The sequence below is a fragment of the Sebastes fasciatus genome, chromosome 1, assembly GCF_043250625.1.
Source record: "Sebastes fasciatus isolate fSebFas1 chromosome 1, fSebFas1.pri, whole genome shotgun sequence".
NCBI lineage: Eukaryota > Metazoa > Chordata > Actinopteri > Perciformes > Sebastidae > Sebastes > Sebastes fasciatus.
Genome location: NC_133795.1, coordinates 23,690,187 through 23,709,291, shown reverse-complemented (window position 1 = coordinate 23,709,291; position 19,105 = coordinate 23,690,187). Strand labels below are relative to the sequence as shown.

Here is a 19,105-nt window from a genome sequence, read left to right as displayed (position 1 = left end):
ATGCCCTGTTGAAGAATGTTGATTACACTACTTTTTATAACGGTTTATATAACTCACAAGCACATTTATCAACATGTTTATTGTGTATATATATATATATATATATATATATATATCAGTGATTCCAAGGTGCTTCTTGTCGTTTTCAAGTTACTCCGTCACCTTACCTTACTCCAGATTGCATCAGTGACCTCCTCACAGTTCACAGTCTTAACAAATCATCTCATTCTGCTGAGTCACAGCAGCTTGTTCCTCAGTACAGCACTAACGTCTTTAGTTCAGAGCAGTCTCCCTGTAGATTTGAGAATGTGCACCTCACTTACAACTTTTACAGATTTTACCTCAAAACTTTTGCTGTAAAGTTACTTTTCTCACAATAGTACATGTATTTTTTATTGCTATTACAAAAAAAATCAATTGTATAAGTGCAAATATTTTCAAATGACTCAGATACAGTGAGTCTTTGTGACCAAAATTAATTATAATGTGTAACTCACATGTTCATCAACATGCTCATGCTGTAATTCACATGCAAATGATCTGAAACAACCTGTTATAATCTTTCAAACATGCATGTATGTATTCAGTGAAGAAGAAGTACTCAGATCTTGTACTAAGTAAAAATAGCAATACCACAATGTAGAAATACTCTGTTAAAAGTAAAAGTCCTGCATTCAAAAATGCTGTTAAAGGGGAACTACACCCATTTTCATACATTCATGTAATTCATACATGTTATTCCTGTGGTCTCAGACAGTCCAAAGAATATTAGTAAACATGAACAACTCTCTCACAAATCCAAAAACTAGAGTGAAAAATATTGTGATGTCGTAGAGTATAAAGTGTGGAGCTGCTCCGTAGACAATGAATTGGGAGAGATGTTCTAGATGACACTGAGAGCACCCAGGGGAATGATCTGAGTATATGGGAACATTTTCTGCATCACAACTGACAACACTACAATAGAATAAAGCTCATTTGGGTATAAAAAAGAAAACTTACTTTTGTGGGTCCATAAAATCAGCCTCCCATTCATTGTCTATGTAGCAGCTTCACGCTTTATACCCTATGACATCACAAGTTTGAGACGTACTTCTCTTGCTTCTGGCTTTGAGAGAGAGCAGCTCTTGTTCACAAATATTGATTGAACTTTACTAGGCCATGGACATAACATATTGGAATTCTTAATTTGATTGGTAATCCCCTTTAAGTAAAAGTACAAAGTATTGGCATCAAAATATACTTAATGTAAAAGTATATCATTATAAAGAATGGCCCCTTTCAGAATAATGTTTATGATATTATTGGACGATGTATTAAAGGTTACCTTAACTAATATACTTTATCTGCTGGGCTTGTGAATTTCCCCAAGTGACTCAATCAAGTTTTATCTTAATCTAATAATGCATCATAATGTATTTGTTGATCATATTTTGGATTATTAATTTGAATCTGCAACGTAACTAGTAACTTAAAGGGACTGTTTGTAAGAATCCGAAATGCTTGTTAACAGCGACACCTGTGGCGATTAAGTCAACGAAAGTCAGCGTCCTGTTGCTCACGCTCGTGCTCTCTCTACATAGACGTGAACGAGTATCAGTCAAAACAGTCAGACACGGAAAACCTCTGTTGGTCTGGAGGAGCTGCAGCAGTTATTTCTGCACAAACGTCCACTAGATATTCCCAGAGCTACGAGGTCTTCTGCAGTGTGTAGTGTGCGCACAGGCACGTGAGAGGTGGAGCGAGGGAGCGAGAACGAGCGCGGTGTGTGAGTGAAGGCAAGCAGACAGAGGAAAAGAGACTCTGGCCCTGGAGACCAAAGCTACGGTCTCCCCCACATCCTCAGACCGCGGCCAACACTGTTTTGCAAGACGATTTTCACTAGATAGAACTTTGCGTTTTTTGGTGCTTCTGTGTAGTTTGTGTTGGAGTCTGAGTCTGAACAGCGTAGCCACACGCGAGCGAGCATTGGACACCCACCCGGATTGATTTATACGTGTAAGAAGTTACAAACAGTCCCTTTAAAGGGACTGTTTGTAACTTTTTAAGCATATAAATGTAGCGGGTCGGCACACATGCGCGTTCGCATATGCGCGCTCGCGTGTGGCCGGAGCCTCGTCTCCGCTGCCTGCTCTCCTTCACTCAGATTCGCTCCACCTCTAGACGTGAACGCGCGCTCACTACACACTGCAGAAGAGTTAGTTTAGCTCTGAGAATATCTAGTGAATGTAGAGTGGACGTTTGTGCAGAAATAAATGCTGCAGCTCCTCCAGACCAACAGAGGTTTTCCGTGTCTTGTGAAGTGACGGGGCTCCTCAACGAGTTACGTTATCGTCTCGTTACCGACCGGGTGCAGGTGTCTTCAGCTGCCGGCTGCGGTCGGGAGGCGATAACGTAACTCGTGAGGAGCCCCGCTGCTGAAGCCTGCGCTGAGCAGGAAAAGCCAACACTAGGATCAGCATTGATTCATGGAGAGACCTTTGTCTGGTCAGCTAACATTACTGCCAAGCAGCTGAAATATAGAGTGATATTGTGGTTTTAGCTGACGTCTGTCACCTCACTGTTTTGAGCGATGCTCGTTCATGTCTATGTAGAGCGAGCAAGCGCGAGCTGGACGCTGACTTTCGTTGATTTCAAGGCCACAGGTGTCGCTGTTAAGCAGCATTTCTGAATCTTACAAATAGTCCCTTTAAGTTATAAAATAACAAAAAATTATGTAAAAATAATAGAATAATAAATAATAATATAATTTGATCTAAGGGAGAGGATGATATGTAATTAAGACAACATGCAGTTGTCTGTTGCCAGGTTCAATTAAACTTATTTCAATTTCTACCGTATCCACTCTTAATATAAAATCATTAATGAACCTGTCAAATCGATCAAGCAGTAGGATATTCTTTGATTGTATAAAACAAACAGGATTAATTGTTAGTATTTAATCCACACAGTGGTTCACACTCTCAGCAGCAGGTGGCGGTACTGCACCTAAACACGGTGGTTGACAACCCCTAAAGCAGTAGTAGAAGAAGAGGCAGCTCGTATCTGCATCCGGTGTGTCTGTGTGTTTGTGGTCGTTAGCCATGTAGTCATGACACTAAACTAACTACATACTTTAGTAAGAAGAATACACTTATTATCCTACGAAACGCGAGAAAGCAGAGACCCCCACTACTGCGGTGGATGTCCCTTTAAGGTGAGGCTTTCTGTAGTTTTCTCTAAAGGACGTAAAGTGTCAATCAAAGCTAACAGCTAGCTGTCAGTGTAACGGCTGTCAGTTGATCAGCTCTGTTCATCATGTTACTACGGTTATAAACCATCACACGTCATAATGGTCGCCTAGGTTACGTCCATCATCTCACTGTTTAACGTCGAGGTTATAGTGACGTCACATCTGATTGTTTTAAATACAGCAGCTGGACTGATGGTATGTATCATGTTCTCCAGTGGAGGAATGCAGCTAAGTAGCTCACCTAGTTACATTTACTACATAGTAACTATAGTTACAGTGTTGAGGTACTTCACGTTATACATCCACCCAGTAGTTTACTAAATATCTAAATTTAATCCATGTACCAAAATGCAAATGTTGCTTTTTTTGTTGTTGCTCAAAGTCTTTTTATTGGTATTCTGTACAAAATCCAATAAATCACAGAAATAATTGTATAAACACATTATATTCCATCCCTATAGCAACATTACTGCACCATTAAATAAGCAGAGTTAACTTCATAAACATTTATACATATAATTGAATTCAATCCGATATAAACATAAATGAAACATATACAAAAGAAAAAGGAAAAAGGAAAAAGGAAAGGACCAAAAATACAAAAAGATAAGTCAATTAAAAATAATAATAATAAATAAGTAAACAACAAAAACACCCAACTAAGTATAAGTTTATATCATGTTTATTTTTGTTTATAGCTTATTTTGTAAATTGTACATTTTTATTCTTATTTTATTCTAACGTTTTATCTATTTCTTTGTTATTATACTGTTTGACTTGCACCAACAAAAACCAAAGAAAATTCCTAGTGTATACCTCTTACACCTGGCAATAAACACCTTTCTGATTCTGATTCTGATTCTGAAGTTGGGATTTATGTAATACGGGGTCAGCAGTTTAAAACTTCAATGTCAGTGGTATCCATTTTTTCTATATAGACTAAAAAAGGTCTCCATATAGCATCAAATTCCTGAGCACACCCTCTTGTAGTATAGCGAATCTTCTCCAACACCAAATGATATATGAGATCTTCAATCCACATCCTAAAGGTTGGAGGGTATTTCTCCTTCCATTTAAGAAGTATACGTCGTCTAGCTAAAAGAGATGCAAAAGCTATCATATTCTTTGCCTGGTGACTAAGATGTATATCTTGTGGTGCTAGACCATGCTGGTTGACATGAACAAAGGTCAACTGGGTTTAAATCCTCTTACATGTTCAGGATGGTAATCAACCTACTAGGAGTTTTTTCTACTATTGCACAACACCTTGTTTCGTATCTTGTTGTTTGCACCTTATGTGTAGTCTGAATGTTTGCTTCACTCCCACAGAGTGTTGCATCATTCTACACCGGGGAAACACAATTTGTTCCTCTGTGTACTGTACTGTACTGTACTGCGCTGTATACAGATGGATGACAATAAAAGTCTCTCTTATTTTAACAACTAAACCCTTAACTGCAGCGTGTTTTGCCAAACATTTCATGACGATGATCTGGTGAACAGAATATCTATTATACGGTATATCTGTAATGTACATTTATTTTAGTTATACATTTTGTTTTAGTTGTTTTGCATCATATTTAAACTCCAATTCTTCAGTTAGACTGTAGAGAGAGGTAGCAGTACATGACTCATAAAACAGGCCTGGATCACATGTGAATTCCTTTTTTACGGTGAATGCCACAAATTCTTTCAAATATCTCATTATGCTAATTGAGAACAAACCTGTTTGTATGAGTGACTCTTGCTTGAGGCCCATTGTCTCCATGCAAGAGACAACAACACATACTGAAACTCATAGCAAACTACAACCACGTTTAGATTGCATATAATAATTTCCCTGACATCAACACCTTTTAAACATGTAAGTTATGATAACAAGCTGGTTTGAAGCGGCAGTTAACATTTTGGATTGCTTCATAGGTGACACCATGCTCCTGGAGCCCGCAGCAGCTGAAGACCGACGCGTTTGACCGAGAAGCCGCCGTCACTGCGGCCGCCATGGGAACAACGATGAGCGAGCCCTGTATCTACGACAAACTGTCCGAGAGCATCGACATCCTCCGCCAGTCGGGCTACCGCTACGGCATGTCGGAGAGGGAGATCGAGAGGTTCATCAAGCAGGTCCTGGAGACCAACGAGCCCAGGAGAGAGCCTCCCCAATTCCCCATCCTGAGAGCCACCATAAAGGTCAGGCCTGCCAACACAAATATTACACTGCTAAAACCTCTAGATGACAGAAAATATAATCAATGGATCACTGAAGGCCTTTATCACGTAAAAGTACAGCTGCACAATTCATCGGATATTAATCACGATCACAATTTGGCAAGAATTAAGAACTAAAAAGACTCTAATTTTGGAAGATATCCACTTGATTTGTCTAACTCAGACTGCTGAAGCCTCATACTGGGCTCAAAATCGTGTTAGGAAGAGATCATGTGGAAGGACACAGCTCTCAGTGTTGGTAATTTCCCCGTTGTTTCTGTCCCGGTTGTCTCTGCAGTTTGTGGTGGCAGTGGGCTTCCTGCTGGTGGTGGTGCTGGCCTTCACATACCCTCAGAGCGCCCCCCAGCTGGGTCTGGTCAACCTGGGCTGTTACAACTGGTCATCCCCCCTCAGCCACGTCCGCCTGCTGTCCCTGCCCATCGCCAAGAAGTACAACCTGCAAGGTCTGAAGCATGAACACATACACATTCGCACACAAACACACATTCTAATGAGAAAGTCCTGGGTGTCTCTAAAGGATGAAAAAAATGATCTATTACTATTATTTGTGCACTGCAGGTTTCCATGAATGGTGGAGTGCCGGCTCTCTCAGGCAGAATCTGGTCAACTGTTCGGGCTGTGCAGAGATCTCCTCGGTGCTGGAAGTCCCAGAGAGCCTCAGAGGGACGGTGGCTCTGCGACGGGGGCCACAGCTCGTCCTGCTGAAGGTCAGAGGTCAAACCCAGCCAGGGTTGGCTTTGTCATCTTGTCCAGAATCAGATGAGAACAACTTTAGGTTAACGATACTTCACTTTCACTTCATTTTCTTTAGAAAATAAACTTTCAGACTTGAAAGTTGCTGAAGAAAGAATCATCACAGTTGATGTCACGTCTGATTATATTGTGATCCCAGTCACAGCAATAACATGATGTTGAGCAGTAATGTGTGATAAATGTCCCTCATCCAACCATTCCATATTAGTTTATTTGTTCATACTGGTCTGTGCAGGGTGGGGAGTCCCTCAGTGTCCAGCGGCAGCAGCTTGAGGAGCTCTACTTGGCCCATTCAGGCTCTATGTCCATTCTACTGGAGGAGGACGACGGTCTGCAGAACCACAACCTCGGCCTCCCCCAAGGACCCGCCAACTTCACTCTGCTCTGGTACACATTTCTGTTCAAAGTAGATCCGGGTCCAATTTATACTCTGGTCATGTCAGGTCTGGTTTTGTTTTACTGCTACGGGTCTTGGGTTTACATGTATGTGCCAATATGTCCAATACTTAACATCAGCTAACAGCGAAGGTCATGGTCAACACTTCCAGTTTCTCAGTAAAGGCCGACCACTGTTGACTGGTTGGTGTCTGTTTTGTTGTCGGTGCAGGAGGTTCAGCTCTGGAACCAGAGAGAAAGTGTTGAGGTGGCTCTTCCCGAAGGCTGAGCTCTGCCCCCTGCTGGACAGCGCTGGGACCATCGTGCAACGCTGCCTGGTCACCCACAGCACAAACTCCCAGAGCAAGGTGAGTTCACACATCCACACGTCCCCACACTGAGAGACTAAACAGGACAACAACAACTATTTACAATATGGTATATAAGTCGTATGGATTTTTTACAAATTTTGTACAGAAGTTGGGTTGGATATGTGGTTGTCAAATTGCCAAATGTAATGTGTTAATATTGAGAGTAGTGATTGATGACAGAAATGATTTGTGGTGTCTGTTAAAATAGATCTGTATAGATACCGACATGTGTATTGGAGAAAATGAAAATCCACTTGAATTTAATGCAGTTTTGTTTTGATTTTGGATGGAGATTCATGGATTAAACGACTTCAGATTTTGCCTTAAATACATGTTTAAATATCAGTAACTTTGTTTAATGCCGTTTTCTGTTAATTCCTGCAAATTAATCAATACATTTTCTCTCAATTTAGTAGTTTGTGTACACAAATTAAGTTTTTTTTCTCCATGACAGCTGTTGGTGTCATAGATTTGCCCCCTCCTTAAAAGATTACATTTTAGTACTAATTATTTACAAACTTGTGTGTGAAAATAAAAGTGCAGACTGTCTGAAAAAAGTGCTATTATTAGTGCAATCATGTGCAGTTAGTTAGTTTTGTAGCAGAGTCTTGACCCTCAGTAGTGTTCTGTATCCCCCCATCACTCACTACAAATTAACCCTCAGCCTCACTGCTGCTCTACCTCTGACTTGTTGTCTGTGTTTCAGGGTGTCGGGGTGTTTGGCTGGCTGGTGGTCGGCGAGGGGCTACCGACGGTCCGAGTTCTGCCTGTTCAGCGCTGTCAGAAACACTGCAGCTCCTTCAACCTGTGGCTGACACCTGGAGACATGGGTAACATCTGCCGCACCTGTTTTAAATCCACAAACACATTTAACTTCACACTGTACAAATACACTTTGGTCTTGTTTCCACAAAATAATAAACACATTGGTATTTCATATAAAACACATTGGTTACTTGTGGAATACCAAAGCAGATGGATTTTTATACAATTCAAAAATAGATTTTGTCCTACTTCCCAATAAGTAAATGAATATATGAATAAATGTAATTATTGTCTTGTGTGCACAATGTGTGTTTTATATGGAGCCCCTGAAGATGTATTTATTTTTTATCTTTTGAGCACAAAATAGTAATTTGTGTATACAATTTATTTAGGAAATTATTAGTGAATTATTAACACTGATAAGGATTTTTATGCAATTCATGTTAATTCTATTATTTTATTATTATCTTGGGTGCATAAATTCTTATTATTTTCTTGTGCACATAAGAAAAAAACGTGTCTGTACAAAACAACTATTTATGAAATTGCTGGTGGATTACAACAGCAGACTACTAAGAACTATTATCTTGTGGATAGAAATTATGATAATTTGTTTGCACACAATATCTTATTCACAAAAAATAATAATTTTACGTAAAATTTAAACAGAATATTTTCTTCTGAATTACAACTGATTCCTTTCAGACTACAGAAAGTGAAATATGTCTACAGTTGGATAACAGGAGACGTCACAAAAAAACATAACTGTACCTCACAGTCTTTGAGGTGTCTGCATGCTGCATCTGTTCTCCTGATCCCTAAAATCAAACAGTTGGATGTCATATGAGGCTGCTGAAGCAGTCTGAACGCTCAGTTGATGGTTGTTTCCTCTCACTTTTGACCTTTTTGTAGTGTACGCTGACCCTCGGTACTGGCAGATGGAGCTGTTTCCCGGCCGAGGTCAGAACATCATCTGTGACGGGTCGGCTTTTTAACCTTCAGGTGAAGCGAAGTGAAGAAGGACACAGTTCAGGACGACGGCTGTGAATGTCAAATTTTCTGAGCTCGCCAGCCTTTCCGTGGCCCCGCCACACTGATGCCTTATAACCCTCCGGTCTTTTTTTCTAACACCCCCGTCCATCTGATAAGCGTCCTCAGAGAAACTGGAAACCACTGCACACATGATGACTTCAGTTTGGAAAAAAAGAGACTCTCCTGCAGGTTTCAAGGGTCGAGGATTGAGAAATGACTTTTTTGGCTTTGTCCTCCTCGTGTAAAACAGCAGAGCCTTTAAGCAGCTCTCAGATGTTCTGGATGTGCTGTGCTCGTGCCATAGCTTCAAGCAGATCTTCTAGCAATTAAAAACACAAAAAACAATTCATCAAACCGGTGGGTGTGTCTCTCTGTCAGAAGGTAGTGAATCACGGTTGAGTGCATTGGCATTACACTGGTTCCAGACCTCTGAATCACGGCCTACATCTCTGGTGTTATGCTCGTTGACGGCTGTTTCCTCAGCCAAGTCAATCAAAGCTTCGTAGGCAGGATTAAAGGGACGCCATCTTTTTGGGCCAGAGGCAGTAAAATATCTTCAGGAATAACAAGTCTTCTTCAGTCAACATGTCAAACGTTAAAGTTAATCCCCCTCCCAAACAGAAAACAGCTGACATGAACACCGTGTGAGAATGAAGAGAAACAACATTCTGCAGCTCACATGGTGCATATTCTTCCTGCATTCAATCAACTTATAACCAAACTATGTTTAGGAACACAGGGAGCTCTGGCTGATCAGTCAGTGAGTTCCCACTTCTTTTTGCAGTGCATTCTGGGAACTTTCTAATGATATTCAGTGTCTGGACTTGCTGGACGTTCACTACCTCCTGTAGTTCTGAGACACACCTGCAGCTTCACCTTCATATTGGTTTTCTCCTCGATATTAAAGGGACAGTTCACCAAAGTTACAAAAAACACAATCTTTATCTCTAGTGGTATCTAGAACATAATGTCAGCACTTCTCATTGGAAATTAATTTACAAAAATAATTGTGACATTCAAAAGCAGCGTTATATTTATTTACACCAGCTGAGAATTTCATTTTTTATATTATATCCAACTACAGCTGTAAATTTGCCAGTTATGTTGAAACTTTGAGTAAAAGCTTTGCAGTTTGTTGAGACAATAAAATAAGTTATGTTAAAAATTGCAGCTTTTGAGACAAAAAACTTCAATCTTTTAAATTGTGATTTTAAGGATTTAAAAGATTTTAGAACAAATATTCAACAGTTAAAATAGCCCATACAACTGTCTCCAGTGTGCTCGGTGGATTATCCAGATGTTGCTGTTGAATTTTTAAAACTAATTTTGGTCAATTCTAAAACAAAGTTTCTTTCACCAAATATTCCCAATCTGACTGGAGAGATAACACTAGAGAGAGAATGTGTATTTATGTAATTTGGGTGAACTTGTCCTTTAACAACCAGTTACTACTTGGACCTAAAAGAGATTATAGTTATATTTCCATTCTTCGTGTAGTTTATCAGTTTCAGATCTTTTTTTTAATTTTAATTTGATTGATTTTACAGACGAAGCTGCTTCTTTAATTTCAGTGTTATTTATTGTTATGATTGTATGTATATATGTTCAAGCCATTAATATTTTAATAGGGATGTGTTATAATATTATTAGACTTTGATCACTTGTAATTATCAATGCAGAGTGCAGACAGTTAACATCACATCATCTTCAACAGGTTCTGAGAGTTTATATGTGGTGCGTAATCAGGGTTTCCATGGGTGGTTAAAAAGTCGGAATAATGTTAAATCAGTTTGCCAAAGTTAAATCTGAGTTTCAGTGTTTAGTAATCGGTCTCCCTCACTTTATTTTTAGTGTCCCAAAAATCCACAAGTTGGGGGCGCTTGAACAAAATTAGGGAGTGAATCTTTTAAAATGTATGCTTTGCATAGAAATGTCATAGTTTTATGAGAAAATTAAAACTTGTCATGTATTTGCTTCAACCTGCGTGGAAGATCTATTGTTTGTGTTGAAGTGCTTTGAAGAAGAGAGGTCAATAATAGTGTCAATAATAACTGCCAATAATAACTGCCAATAGAGTGCTGCAGGAATGAGTCCTATAATCCGATAATGAGTTAGCATTCATTGTGGAGATTATCTTGCTGAACAAAACGTGTAAGTATCATAAACGTGTGTTTGCCACAGATCTTATTTTCCGCAATAATCCAAAATCCAATGGAAAAATCCCATTGGCTTTTTGTCGAGGGAACCAAGGCGATGCTAACTTCCTGGTATAAAAATGTCATCCCTGCAGCACTCTATAATGCTAATTCATAAATGAGCTTATTTTTTCCTCCATGACACCTGTCAGGCTCTATATTCTGAATTTATTATTATTTATATAATTCATTTTATGCAGGAATTGTAAACTGGGAAATCATTGTTCCAGTTTGAGACACTGGAGTTTTTAATTAATTAATTAATCTATCAGTAATATAAAAATCATGGCTACGGCCCACAGGATGAAGGTAGAAGTACAAGACATCAGAAGAGGCTGAATACTTTGGTAAGTGGACATATTTTTATTATTTTGCATTCATGTTAAACACAGATCAGAATATGTGCTGTGAGTTGTTTTGAGGTCAGACCTGCTGGAAACAGCTGATCAGAGAACAACTGATGATGAACTGATGGCAGAAGAACCTCGAACCTGTTGGCTGTAAATCTCAACTTCAACCTAAATGTCAGTTGATCCATCAAGAACATTAAAAATATGAAGTAGTGCAGCTTTAAACCAAAATGAATTAAAGAAATGAGGATAAATATGAAGTTTATATTTAACTTGGCTGCAGTTTGACGAAGAAAAAGTGTGACCATAGTATCTATAAACAAGAAATAGATCTTTATTATTCTTAACATGAGTAACGTACAAACAGGACGATGTACAGTAGTAACTCAGGGTTAGACGTTAAGTAGTTTGTATCTGATTTAACATTCATGTTTATTTGTTCTCAGTTAATAAACAGCAGGTACTGGGGCGTCTGGAGAGTGCCATCAGAGTAATTATAGACTTTCACTATAATTTATAAATAGGTATAATCTATAGTAAAATGTATAACTCAAGTATAAGTTTAAAAACATTGATTTAATTTAGTGACCGTTCCCTTCGTTTTTAAAATTAGGCATCAGTGGTGTAACACTTTAAGATTCAATATATTCAAATCCAGACAGCAGCAGCAGCTCTGATAGGTAAACATCGATTCAAAATATTTAATTAATTATTAATTTTATATTCAACTTTGTAAATATTTTATGAGGAAAAACTGCACATGAACAGGGAGATGAAATAGGTCAACAGAGTAGTAAACTTAATATAAGTAAAATTAGGATTAATAAATTTAGTAATTAAAAGCCAGTTATTTTAAAATTCAGTTATTAATTAATTGTTTAAGGACATAAAAATAATATATATAAAAATAATAGAAATAAAATAAATTGGCAAATTTAATGGTGTTTTTAAATATTTTTCACTTTGAGTTTGTTAATGCATCATTTAAATACAAATTGAATATATTTAGAATACTTTAATATTAATTGTTTATAATCAAACACTGTCATAATAAAATATATTTAATAATAAAATATATAATTATTCCGGTGGCACACTGCAGCACCCGTTACCACAATCTGGTGTTCATAAATCCGCTAATCCTCCAACAGGAGGAGTTGTTCAGTTATTATCAGACCAGTTATATAGCTGCCAACCAGCGCCACCTACAGGACAGCAAAGCAGCAGCTCAGTTCACGAAGTAAATTGTGCGTATAGTTTGAGGGGAATTTTGTAGGTTTTGTAAGTAAGGCATTGGGAATGTAATCATGGCCTTTACAGTAAAAACAGGAAATATACAGTACATACTGTAATACTCAGTAGTATTTTCTTTTTACTGAAAACACCCTTAAAAAACAAATGTAATGCAGCTAGAAGAAAGCAGGGACTGTCGTATATAGACTGGAAACTCTCCCGTAAACATTCTCTCCCCTTACAGTTTAACAATCTTTGCCCCGATTCCACAATATATTGTTTTTAAATGTTTTTTTATGACATATAACCCCCAGTAGGCTTCATAGACATGTGAAAGAAGAGCTGGTATAATTTATAACTGAAAGTAAAATGCAGTGGGGCGTTTTAAAATTTAATAGCAAGTATAAATGATACTGTATAAAAGTGCAGCGTTGAAGTGGACAAAGTCACTGAGAGTGACTGATGCAGTTTGAGGGAAAAGTGCAAAGCCTCATATTTGGGTTTAAAGGGTAATTTCACCCAAATTAGAAAAAAGAAAATAACAATCTCTCTCTCCCTAACCCCCTCGTACTATCTCCCCAGTCAGATAGCTTTGGTTTTATTTATTCAGGTTTGTCAAGTTTAAAAGCTGTAAGCAGCTCAAACTAAATTCCTTTCACCTCCATTTATTGGGGTGGAGGCAGACATCCCCAAACTTGGACAAATAAAACCCAATCTATTTGACTGGATAGATAGCACTAGAAGGAAGAGAGGATATGTCTTTAAGAGCCACTACACCAGCTTTAAGAAAGTCTTTATAAAAAGCATTAAAACGTGATTAGAAAAGGTTCAAAGTGGTGTAAAAGCAGGAGGATGCTCTGCAGCCGGTCACGTTCCTCCTGCCAGCAGTGGAGACGACTCATAGGCGTCACGTTTGTGAAGTGACGCTGTGACGCCAGCGTGTGGCCAGGAGTCGTATAGGTGGTTGCTCTGCAAATCTGCTTCTGCTCGCAGATTAATTTTCTTCATAAAAAAAGAAAGAAACAACATAAAAAGTTAGGAAATGTTCTTCGTTTCTCAACCCAGATCTTTAATAGTTCAACATTTTGGGAAATAGTCTTATTCTCTCTGTTTCGGATAATGAGATAAGTAGCTTAGCATGAAGACTGGAAGCAGGGGGAAACTGATAACCTGGCTCTGTTCAAAGTTAAATAAAAAACACCTGCCAACATTTCTTAAGTATCTCTATACTGGACGAATTACATTTTTACATAATTAGTCTAGTTGTTTACAGTAAATATTACAAAAAAAACAAATGGACGAGACCTACAACAGCAGCTGTGCGGAGGGAAAAGTACCTGAAAATCTCTGATGTAGGTGAGGAAGAAGCTGATGAAGGAGAAGGCCAGAGACCATTCAGAGATGGTGCTGATAATGTGAGCCGTGTAACCCTGAAAAAGACACATACATACAGTCAATCAATCTAATGCTGCAAAGAGCTGCGTTAACAACCAAAATGTTTAAAAGCTCAAACAGAGCGTTTCAGACAGAGGGTGAAAAGAGGTGTTGCAGCACAGCCGGTATCAGAAAAATAAAGCGTTTTTTGAACATTAAAGCATGTAAACATGTTCGAGTAAAAACCCAAAATACAAATATGAACCTGAAAATGAGCATTAAAGGTCCTCTTTAATAATTAAGCTGTATGCCTCACTGTGTGGAAGTGACTGGGATCATTCTTTTATGTGTAAGGCAACATCAGGCTGGACTTAAACATTACTAACTTTGTAAAACTAAATGTAACAAATAAATAAATAAATAAATAGATATACATTTACTGAATTGTTGTTTATTATTAAAATAATAAATCATACACCAGCAACTTGGTAAAAAATCTTCAAAATGAACAGGAATTACAATTTGAATGTAAACCTTTTTAATGCAGCAACAAATAAATCAAAACGTAAAAAGGAATTAAAATTCCAGTATATGAATTATATGATATATAAACATAGAGTTGAGCTATTTGAGTCAGTATCGGCCCGGTATCTGATATTGGTGCATCCTAAAACTAAATATATAAAAACTGAAACTAAACTAAACTAAGATTAAATTGAAAAGTCAAAACTAAAATCAAATTAAAACTAACTGAAAATTCTAAATTATTATAACCTTGGTAATGAAACTTGGATAGCATATCGGCACAAGTATTTAAAAAAATTAAACCCAGCTCTAACGCTGCAACACTGACCGTCTCTCCAGGAATCCAGTGCAGTTTGCGAGGTACGTCCACTCCCACCAGACTGCTGTACATGATGACTGATGATACGAACACTGACAGGAGAGGACGCTGTTAAGGATCACAGCTCGCTGCTCCAACACAAGGCACTAATACAACAGGGCGCGTGTTTCAATATGCAGGTGGTATTCTGATTCAGAGAACATCCGACATAAATGATTTGCTGCCTGTTATTTATTTGTCCATGTAAACTCTGTGCACAGTGTTACGGAGGCCCATTTCTGCCAGTAAAAGAAAAAAATTAGATGGAAAAAAAAGATCCTGCAAATCGAAATTTGATTAATTGCACAGCCGTAGTCTGAACACACCTTCAGAACTGGTTTGACAGCTCTAGACTCTGTGTTTCCAGTTGTTACCGTGTTAAAGGATACTGCTGATGATGCTGCTCAGGGTCCAGAGTCCGATGCCGACCCGGGCCAGGTAGGTGGTCCTGCTGTGGATGTGAGGCTGCATCTTGTGCGAGAGCAGCGTCTGAACCAGGATGTAGAGCGCCCCGATCCCGAAGGTCAGCACCGCCCCCACCAGGTGCATGGAGAACAGCGTGGTCTTCTGCTCAGACACACACACACACACACACACAGATTCACTGCTGACATGTTCAACACACTGTACAGGTGTGAACTGATCCGGAACCAGCAGCACTCACCTGGAAGTTGGCGACCACGCACATCCCGAAGGAGCTGATCAAGCCGAGCAGCAGCCCGCAACGGTTCAGTTTGTTCAGTTTGAGCTCGCCTTCACCTGTCAGAGCCTCCACCTGTTTGTACCGCACGTACACCGTGGCCATACCTGCACACACATACACATAGAGCAATCAATCAATCTATTCTATATATATATATATAAAATTATATATATATAGAGATTTTTTTTACATAGACACAAACATTTTGGCTAAAATCCCTCAAATTCAGTAAATAAAGACTAAAACTTTGAATACAAAAATATTTAACATATAAAACTATTATAAATAATAACTAATAAATCACTATATATATATAGGATATATATCACTTTAATATATTTTTTGTTTAAATAACTTTATAACTATGTCCTTACATGTTATTTTTTAAATATTCTGCGCTGTTGGGAAAGATTGAAGCAAACATTTCATTGGCTGCCAACGCTGTCATTTTTAGTGCATTTGACAAACTAAGTACTCGACTTTAAGAAGATCACACTGAAGGATGTAAACCTATATCATCCCAGAACACTCATGTTTTAGACAATGTAGTTTCAGTGTGTGTGTGTGTGTTTGTTACCTAAAAAGGAGGACACATCCAGCATGATGCCGAACACACACCTCTCTGGTGCCATCGTTCCTATGTCACTGCAAGACACAACAGAGTTCGTTAAAGAGAAGTTCAAATCAATTTGACATATGGGAACTGCTGAGTGTGTGTGTGTGTGTGTGTGTGTGTGTGTGTGTGTGTGTGTGTGTGTGTGTGCGCGTGTGTGTCAAGACTCAGACCTGATGTAAGGCACCAGAGGATCCACGTGTCTCAGCACCACCGCAGTGATGTAGGCAAAGACAAAAGACGCCGCTGTCCAGATGACCAGCGCTGCAGGCAGGAAGCACAGACCCTGCTGGAACCACCACATGGTCTCCTCACTGTGTGTGTGTGTGTGTGTGTGTGTGTGTGTGTGTGTGCTGCTGGTTCACTCTTTCCTGTACAAAACACACAAACAGTGATACACACATTGGTATCCAGTTCACAGCAGCCATCATCATCCTCCTGCTGTCTCAACGTCTTCTTGGGTACATGTCACAAATGTAATAAAAACTAAATGACAAATGGTTTAATTGATTAGTTGATTGACAAACACTGGCCTGTTCCAGCTTTCCTTAAATATGAGTAGTTATGCTTTCTTATGCGTTACTGTAGAGTAAATATCTTTGGGTTTCGTGCTGAGGGTTGGACATGGTTGGTTGACATTTACAAAATTGATTAATTGAGAAAACAGTCTGCAGACTTGTCAATTAACAGCCTTTAATTTAATGAATATGAAGTTTGGAGAATAAAGACTGTCATTGTTATCACCATAGAGCAATTTGATATCCTGATATATTACAGATCATCAGTTAAAACACCAGTTATTGGTGACAGAATAAAACTCGGACTGATTAAATAACAATTCATTCATTGGAGATCTGTTTATGTGACTCCCTGAGATAAAAAAATAATCTCAAATCAGTCATTTATCGTGCCATCAATCATTGGAATAGCTGTCCTCTTTACATCCGTCAATCCTCTAACAAATCTTCCTTCAAATACCATCTAAGAATACATTACTTAAGCAGCTGATGGATAGTCCAGCTTTGGTCATGTATGGTTTTTCTTTTGTTCCTTTTCCCTGATGATGGGCCTTGAGGCTTTAAATGGTTGCGGAAGATGTGTATGAATGTGAAATTTATATGTTTGGAAAATTTTAACATTATAAGTGTAACAACGGGCTGTCCAAAGTGGGGCCCGCGGGCCAACTTTGATTTGATTTGGCCCGCCAGACGTTAGCAAAATCTTTTTTTTTATTAAAAGACCCAACCGACTTTACTGTCTTTTGGAGGCCGTGCCAGGCTCGGGTTTATGGTTAGAAGATAGTGGCATCAGATGAAACTAGAAAACCTAAGGACTCCATTAGTACCATATCATGTCATATTAAGTTGTCAGGAAGGAGGCTAACACTCGGTTGGTAAAGTTGGGCTAAATGTTGGTGGGGAAAAACTGTCATGGCCATTTGTCAAGGGGTCCCTTGACCTCTGACCTCTAGATATGTGACTGAAAATGGGTTCTATGGGTACCCACGAGTCTCCCCTTTACAGACATGCCCACTTTATGATCATCACATGCAGTTTTGGGGAAAACATGCAGTTATTTTTGCATATTCTAAAAATAGTGTATTTTAATACTTCTTCATACTGGGGTCCATAAACAGTCTTGGAAATTCATAAATTGCATAAATGAGCCCAATTGTATTCAGCAGGTGGGTTTTAAGGGGCTAACTATGTAAAACATATTCAATTAAGGGAACTTGGGATCCTAGTACCATTTTGCATCTTAATAATACAATACAATAGGTGTTTAATTTTGGCCCGTGGCCCTCCATTGAGTTCCAGTTTTGGCCCTCCAAGGGAAAAGCTTGGGCACCCTCGGTGTAACACAAATATGATGTTGTATATAATATGTATGTGATAAATTTAATGTACTTGATTTCAGACCCCAGGAAGACTAGCTGGTGCCATTGGTATCAGCTAATGGGGATCCGTTTTAACTTTAACTTAAAGTGATAATCATGTTGTGGTGCAGATCCGTTTAGAGAAGTCCCAGAAGTGTTCTCACTGAGGAAGTGAAACTGAGAAAGTCAGACAAAAGGTCTGTAACATTATCAGAAATAAAGTTTACACGTCTCACACAACATCATTAACTACTAGAGGGAAACATCAAACACCTAACAATACATGTATCGGCCCTCACAGAAAACACGAACACACTTATAAACCAGATATACAGGAACAATTTGAGATAATATAAATGGTTAAATCACACAGATTAAGGCCAGCTAGCTGCTAGCCTTAATCTGTGTGATTTTACTATCTAGATATCTAACGTTATCTATGCCGAATAGTTCACGAAGACCAATGTTGACTTTATATGTTATAGTTGTATGTGTTGGACCACACGGTTGTTAGATTCAGGAGATAACGTGATGTAAAGCAGCTGCTCTGACAGCTGGTCTGGTTAACATGATCATAATGACTCTCACGTTATTCTAGTCCTCCAGCGACATTAATCTGCTTCAACTCCTTTAATCTCTTGTTTTCTAACCCGACTCTGGTGCTCAGATCTCCGTCAGACGTCCACAATCCTCGGTGTACAGCACGGGTCGTCTGTAAGACACACTTCCATTAATAAAAGCATAAAGTTTATAAGTAGTCACATTGATGTTGTTCTGTTTCATTTCAGTAGAGAGTGAACCGCGCATGCGCACTGCAACGACAAAACAAAGTCATGTGACTTTTCTGTCCTGGATTCTGTCTGCAAGGCGAGTCAGGCGCACCAGCCACAAGACGAATGGTGACCTCGTGGACGCCTGACCTCAGGTGACACTGCAGCAGGTGAAGGGGAGGTTAAAGTATGGCAAGATGGACAGTATGGCACCACGATTAAAAACATTAAGAATAAGACGTCTGTTGTTGTGTTTTTTTTGTTCTTCTTCTTCTTTGAGGTATTTTATTTTTTTTATCTTTTATTTTCTTTGTTTTCTGTTAGATAAGTGAAATACATCTCGTCATCAAT

The 19,105-nt window shown here is 38.7% G+C and overlaps 2 protein-coding genes across 3 annotated transcripts; one reads left to right on the top strand and one right to left on the bottom strand.

Annotated features, from left to right (window-relative positions):
- Positions 1–3,033: 3,033 nt before the first annotated feature.
- c1h6orf89 (chromosome 1 C6orf89 homolog) lies at positions 3,034–10,736 on the top strand. The gene is made up of 9 exons (XM_074638738.1): positions 3,034–3,196; positions 5,156–5,422; positions 5,739–5,904; positions 6,020–6,168; positions 6,450–6,601; positions 6,822–6,957; positions 7,667–7,790; positions 8,638–9,803; positions 9,881–10,736. The coding sequence occupies exons 2-8, from the start codon at positions 5,234–5,236 to the stop codon at positions 8,718–8,720; spliced, it is 999 nt and encodes a 332-aa protein (XP_074494839.1). The 5' UTR covers positions 3,034–3,196; positions 5,156–5,233; the 3' UTR covers positions 8,721–9,803; positions 9,881–10,736.
- An 882-nt stretch (positions 10,737–11,618) lies between these two features.
- LOC141769552 (DNA damage-regulated autophagy modulator protein 2-like) lies at positions 11,619–18,796 on the bottom strand. Of its 2 annotated transcripts, none has more exons than XM_074638751.1 (8): positions 18,573–18,796; positions 16,282–16,479; positions 16,073–16,140; positions 15,457–15,599; positions 15,182–15,359; positions 14,763–14,845; positions 13,873–13,965; positions 11,619–13,537 (listed from the first exon to the last, which is right to left on the bottom strand). In XM_074638751.1, exons 2-8 carry the CDS (start codon positions 16,410–16,412, stop codon positions 13,403–13,405), a joined length of 831 nt encoding a protein of 276 aa, XP_074494852.1. In that variant the 5' UTR covers positions 16,413–16,479; positions 18,573–18,796; the 3' UTR covers positions 11,619–13,402. The 2 variants fall into 2 exon arrangements, with proteins under 2 accessions (XP_074494852.1, XP_074494861.1); XM_074638760.1 differs by having other exon boundaries at positions 18,635–18,792.
- Positions 18,797–19,105: the final 309 nt, after the last annotated feature.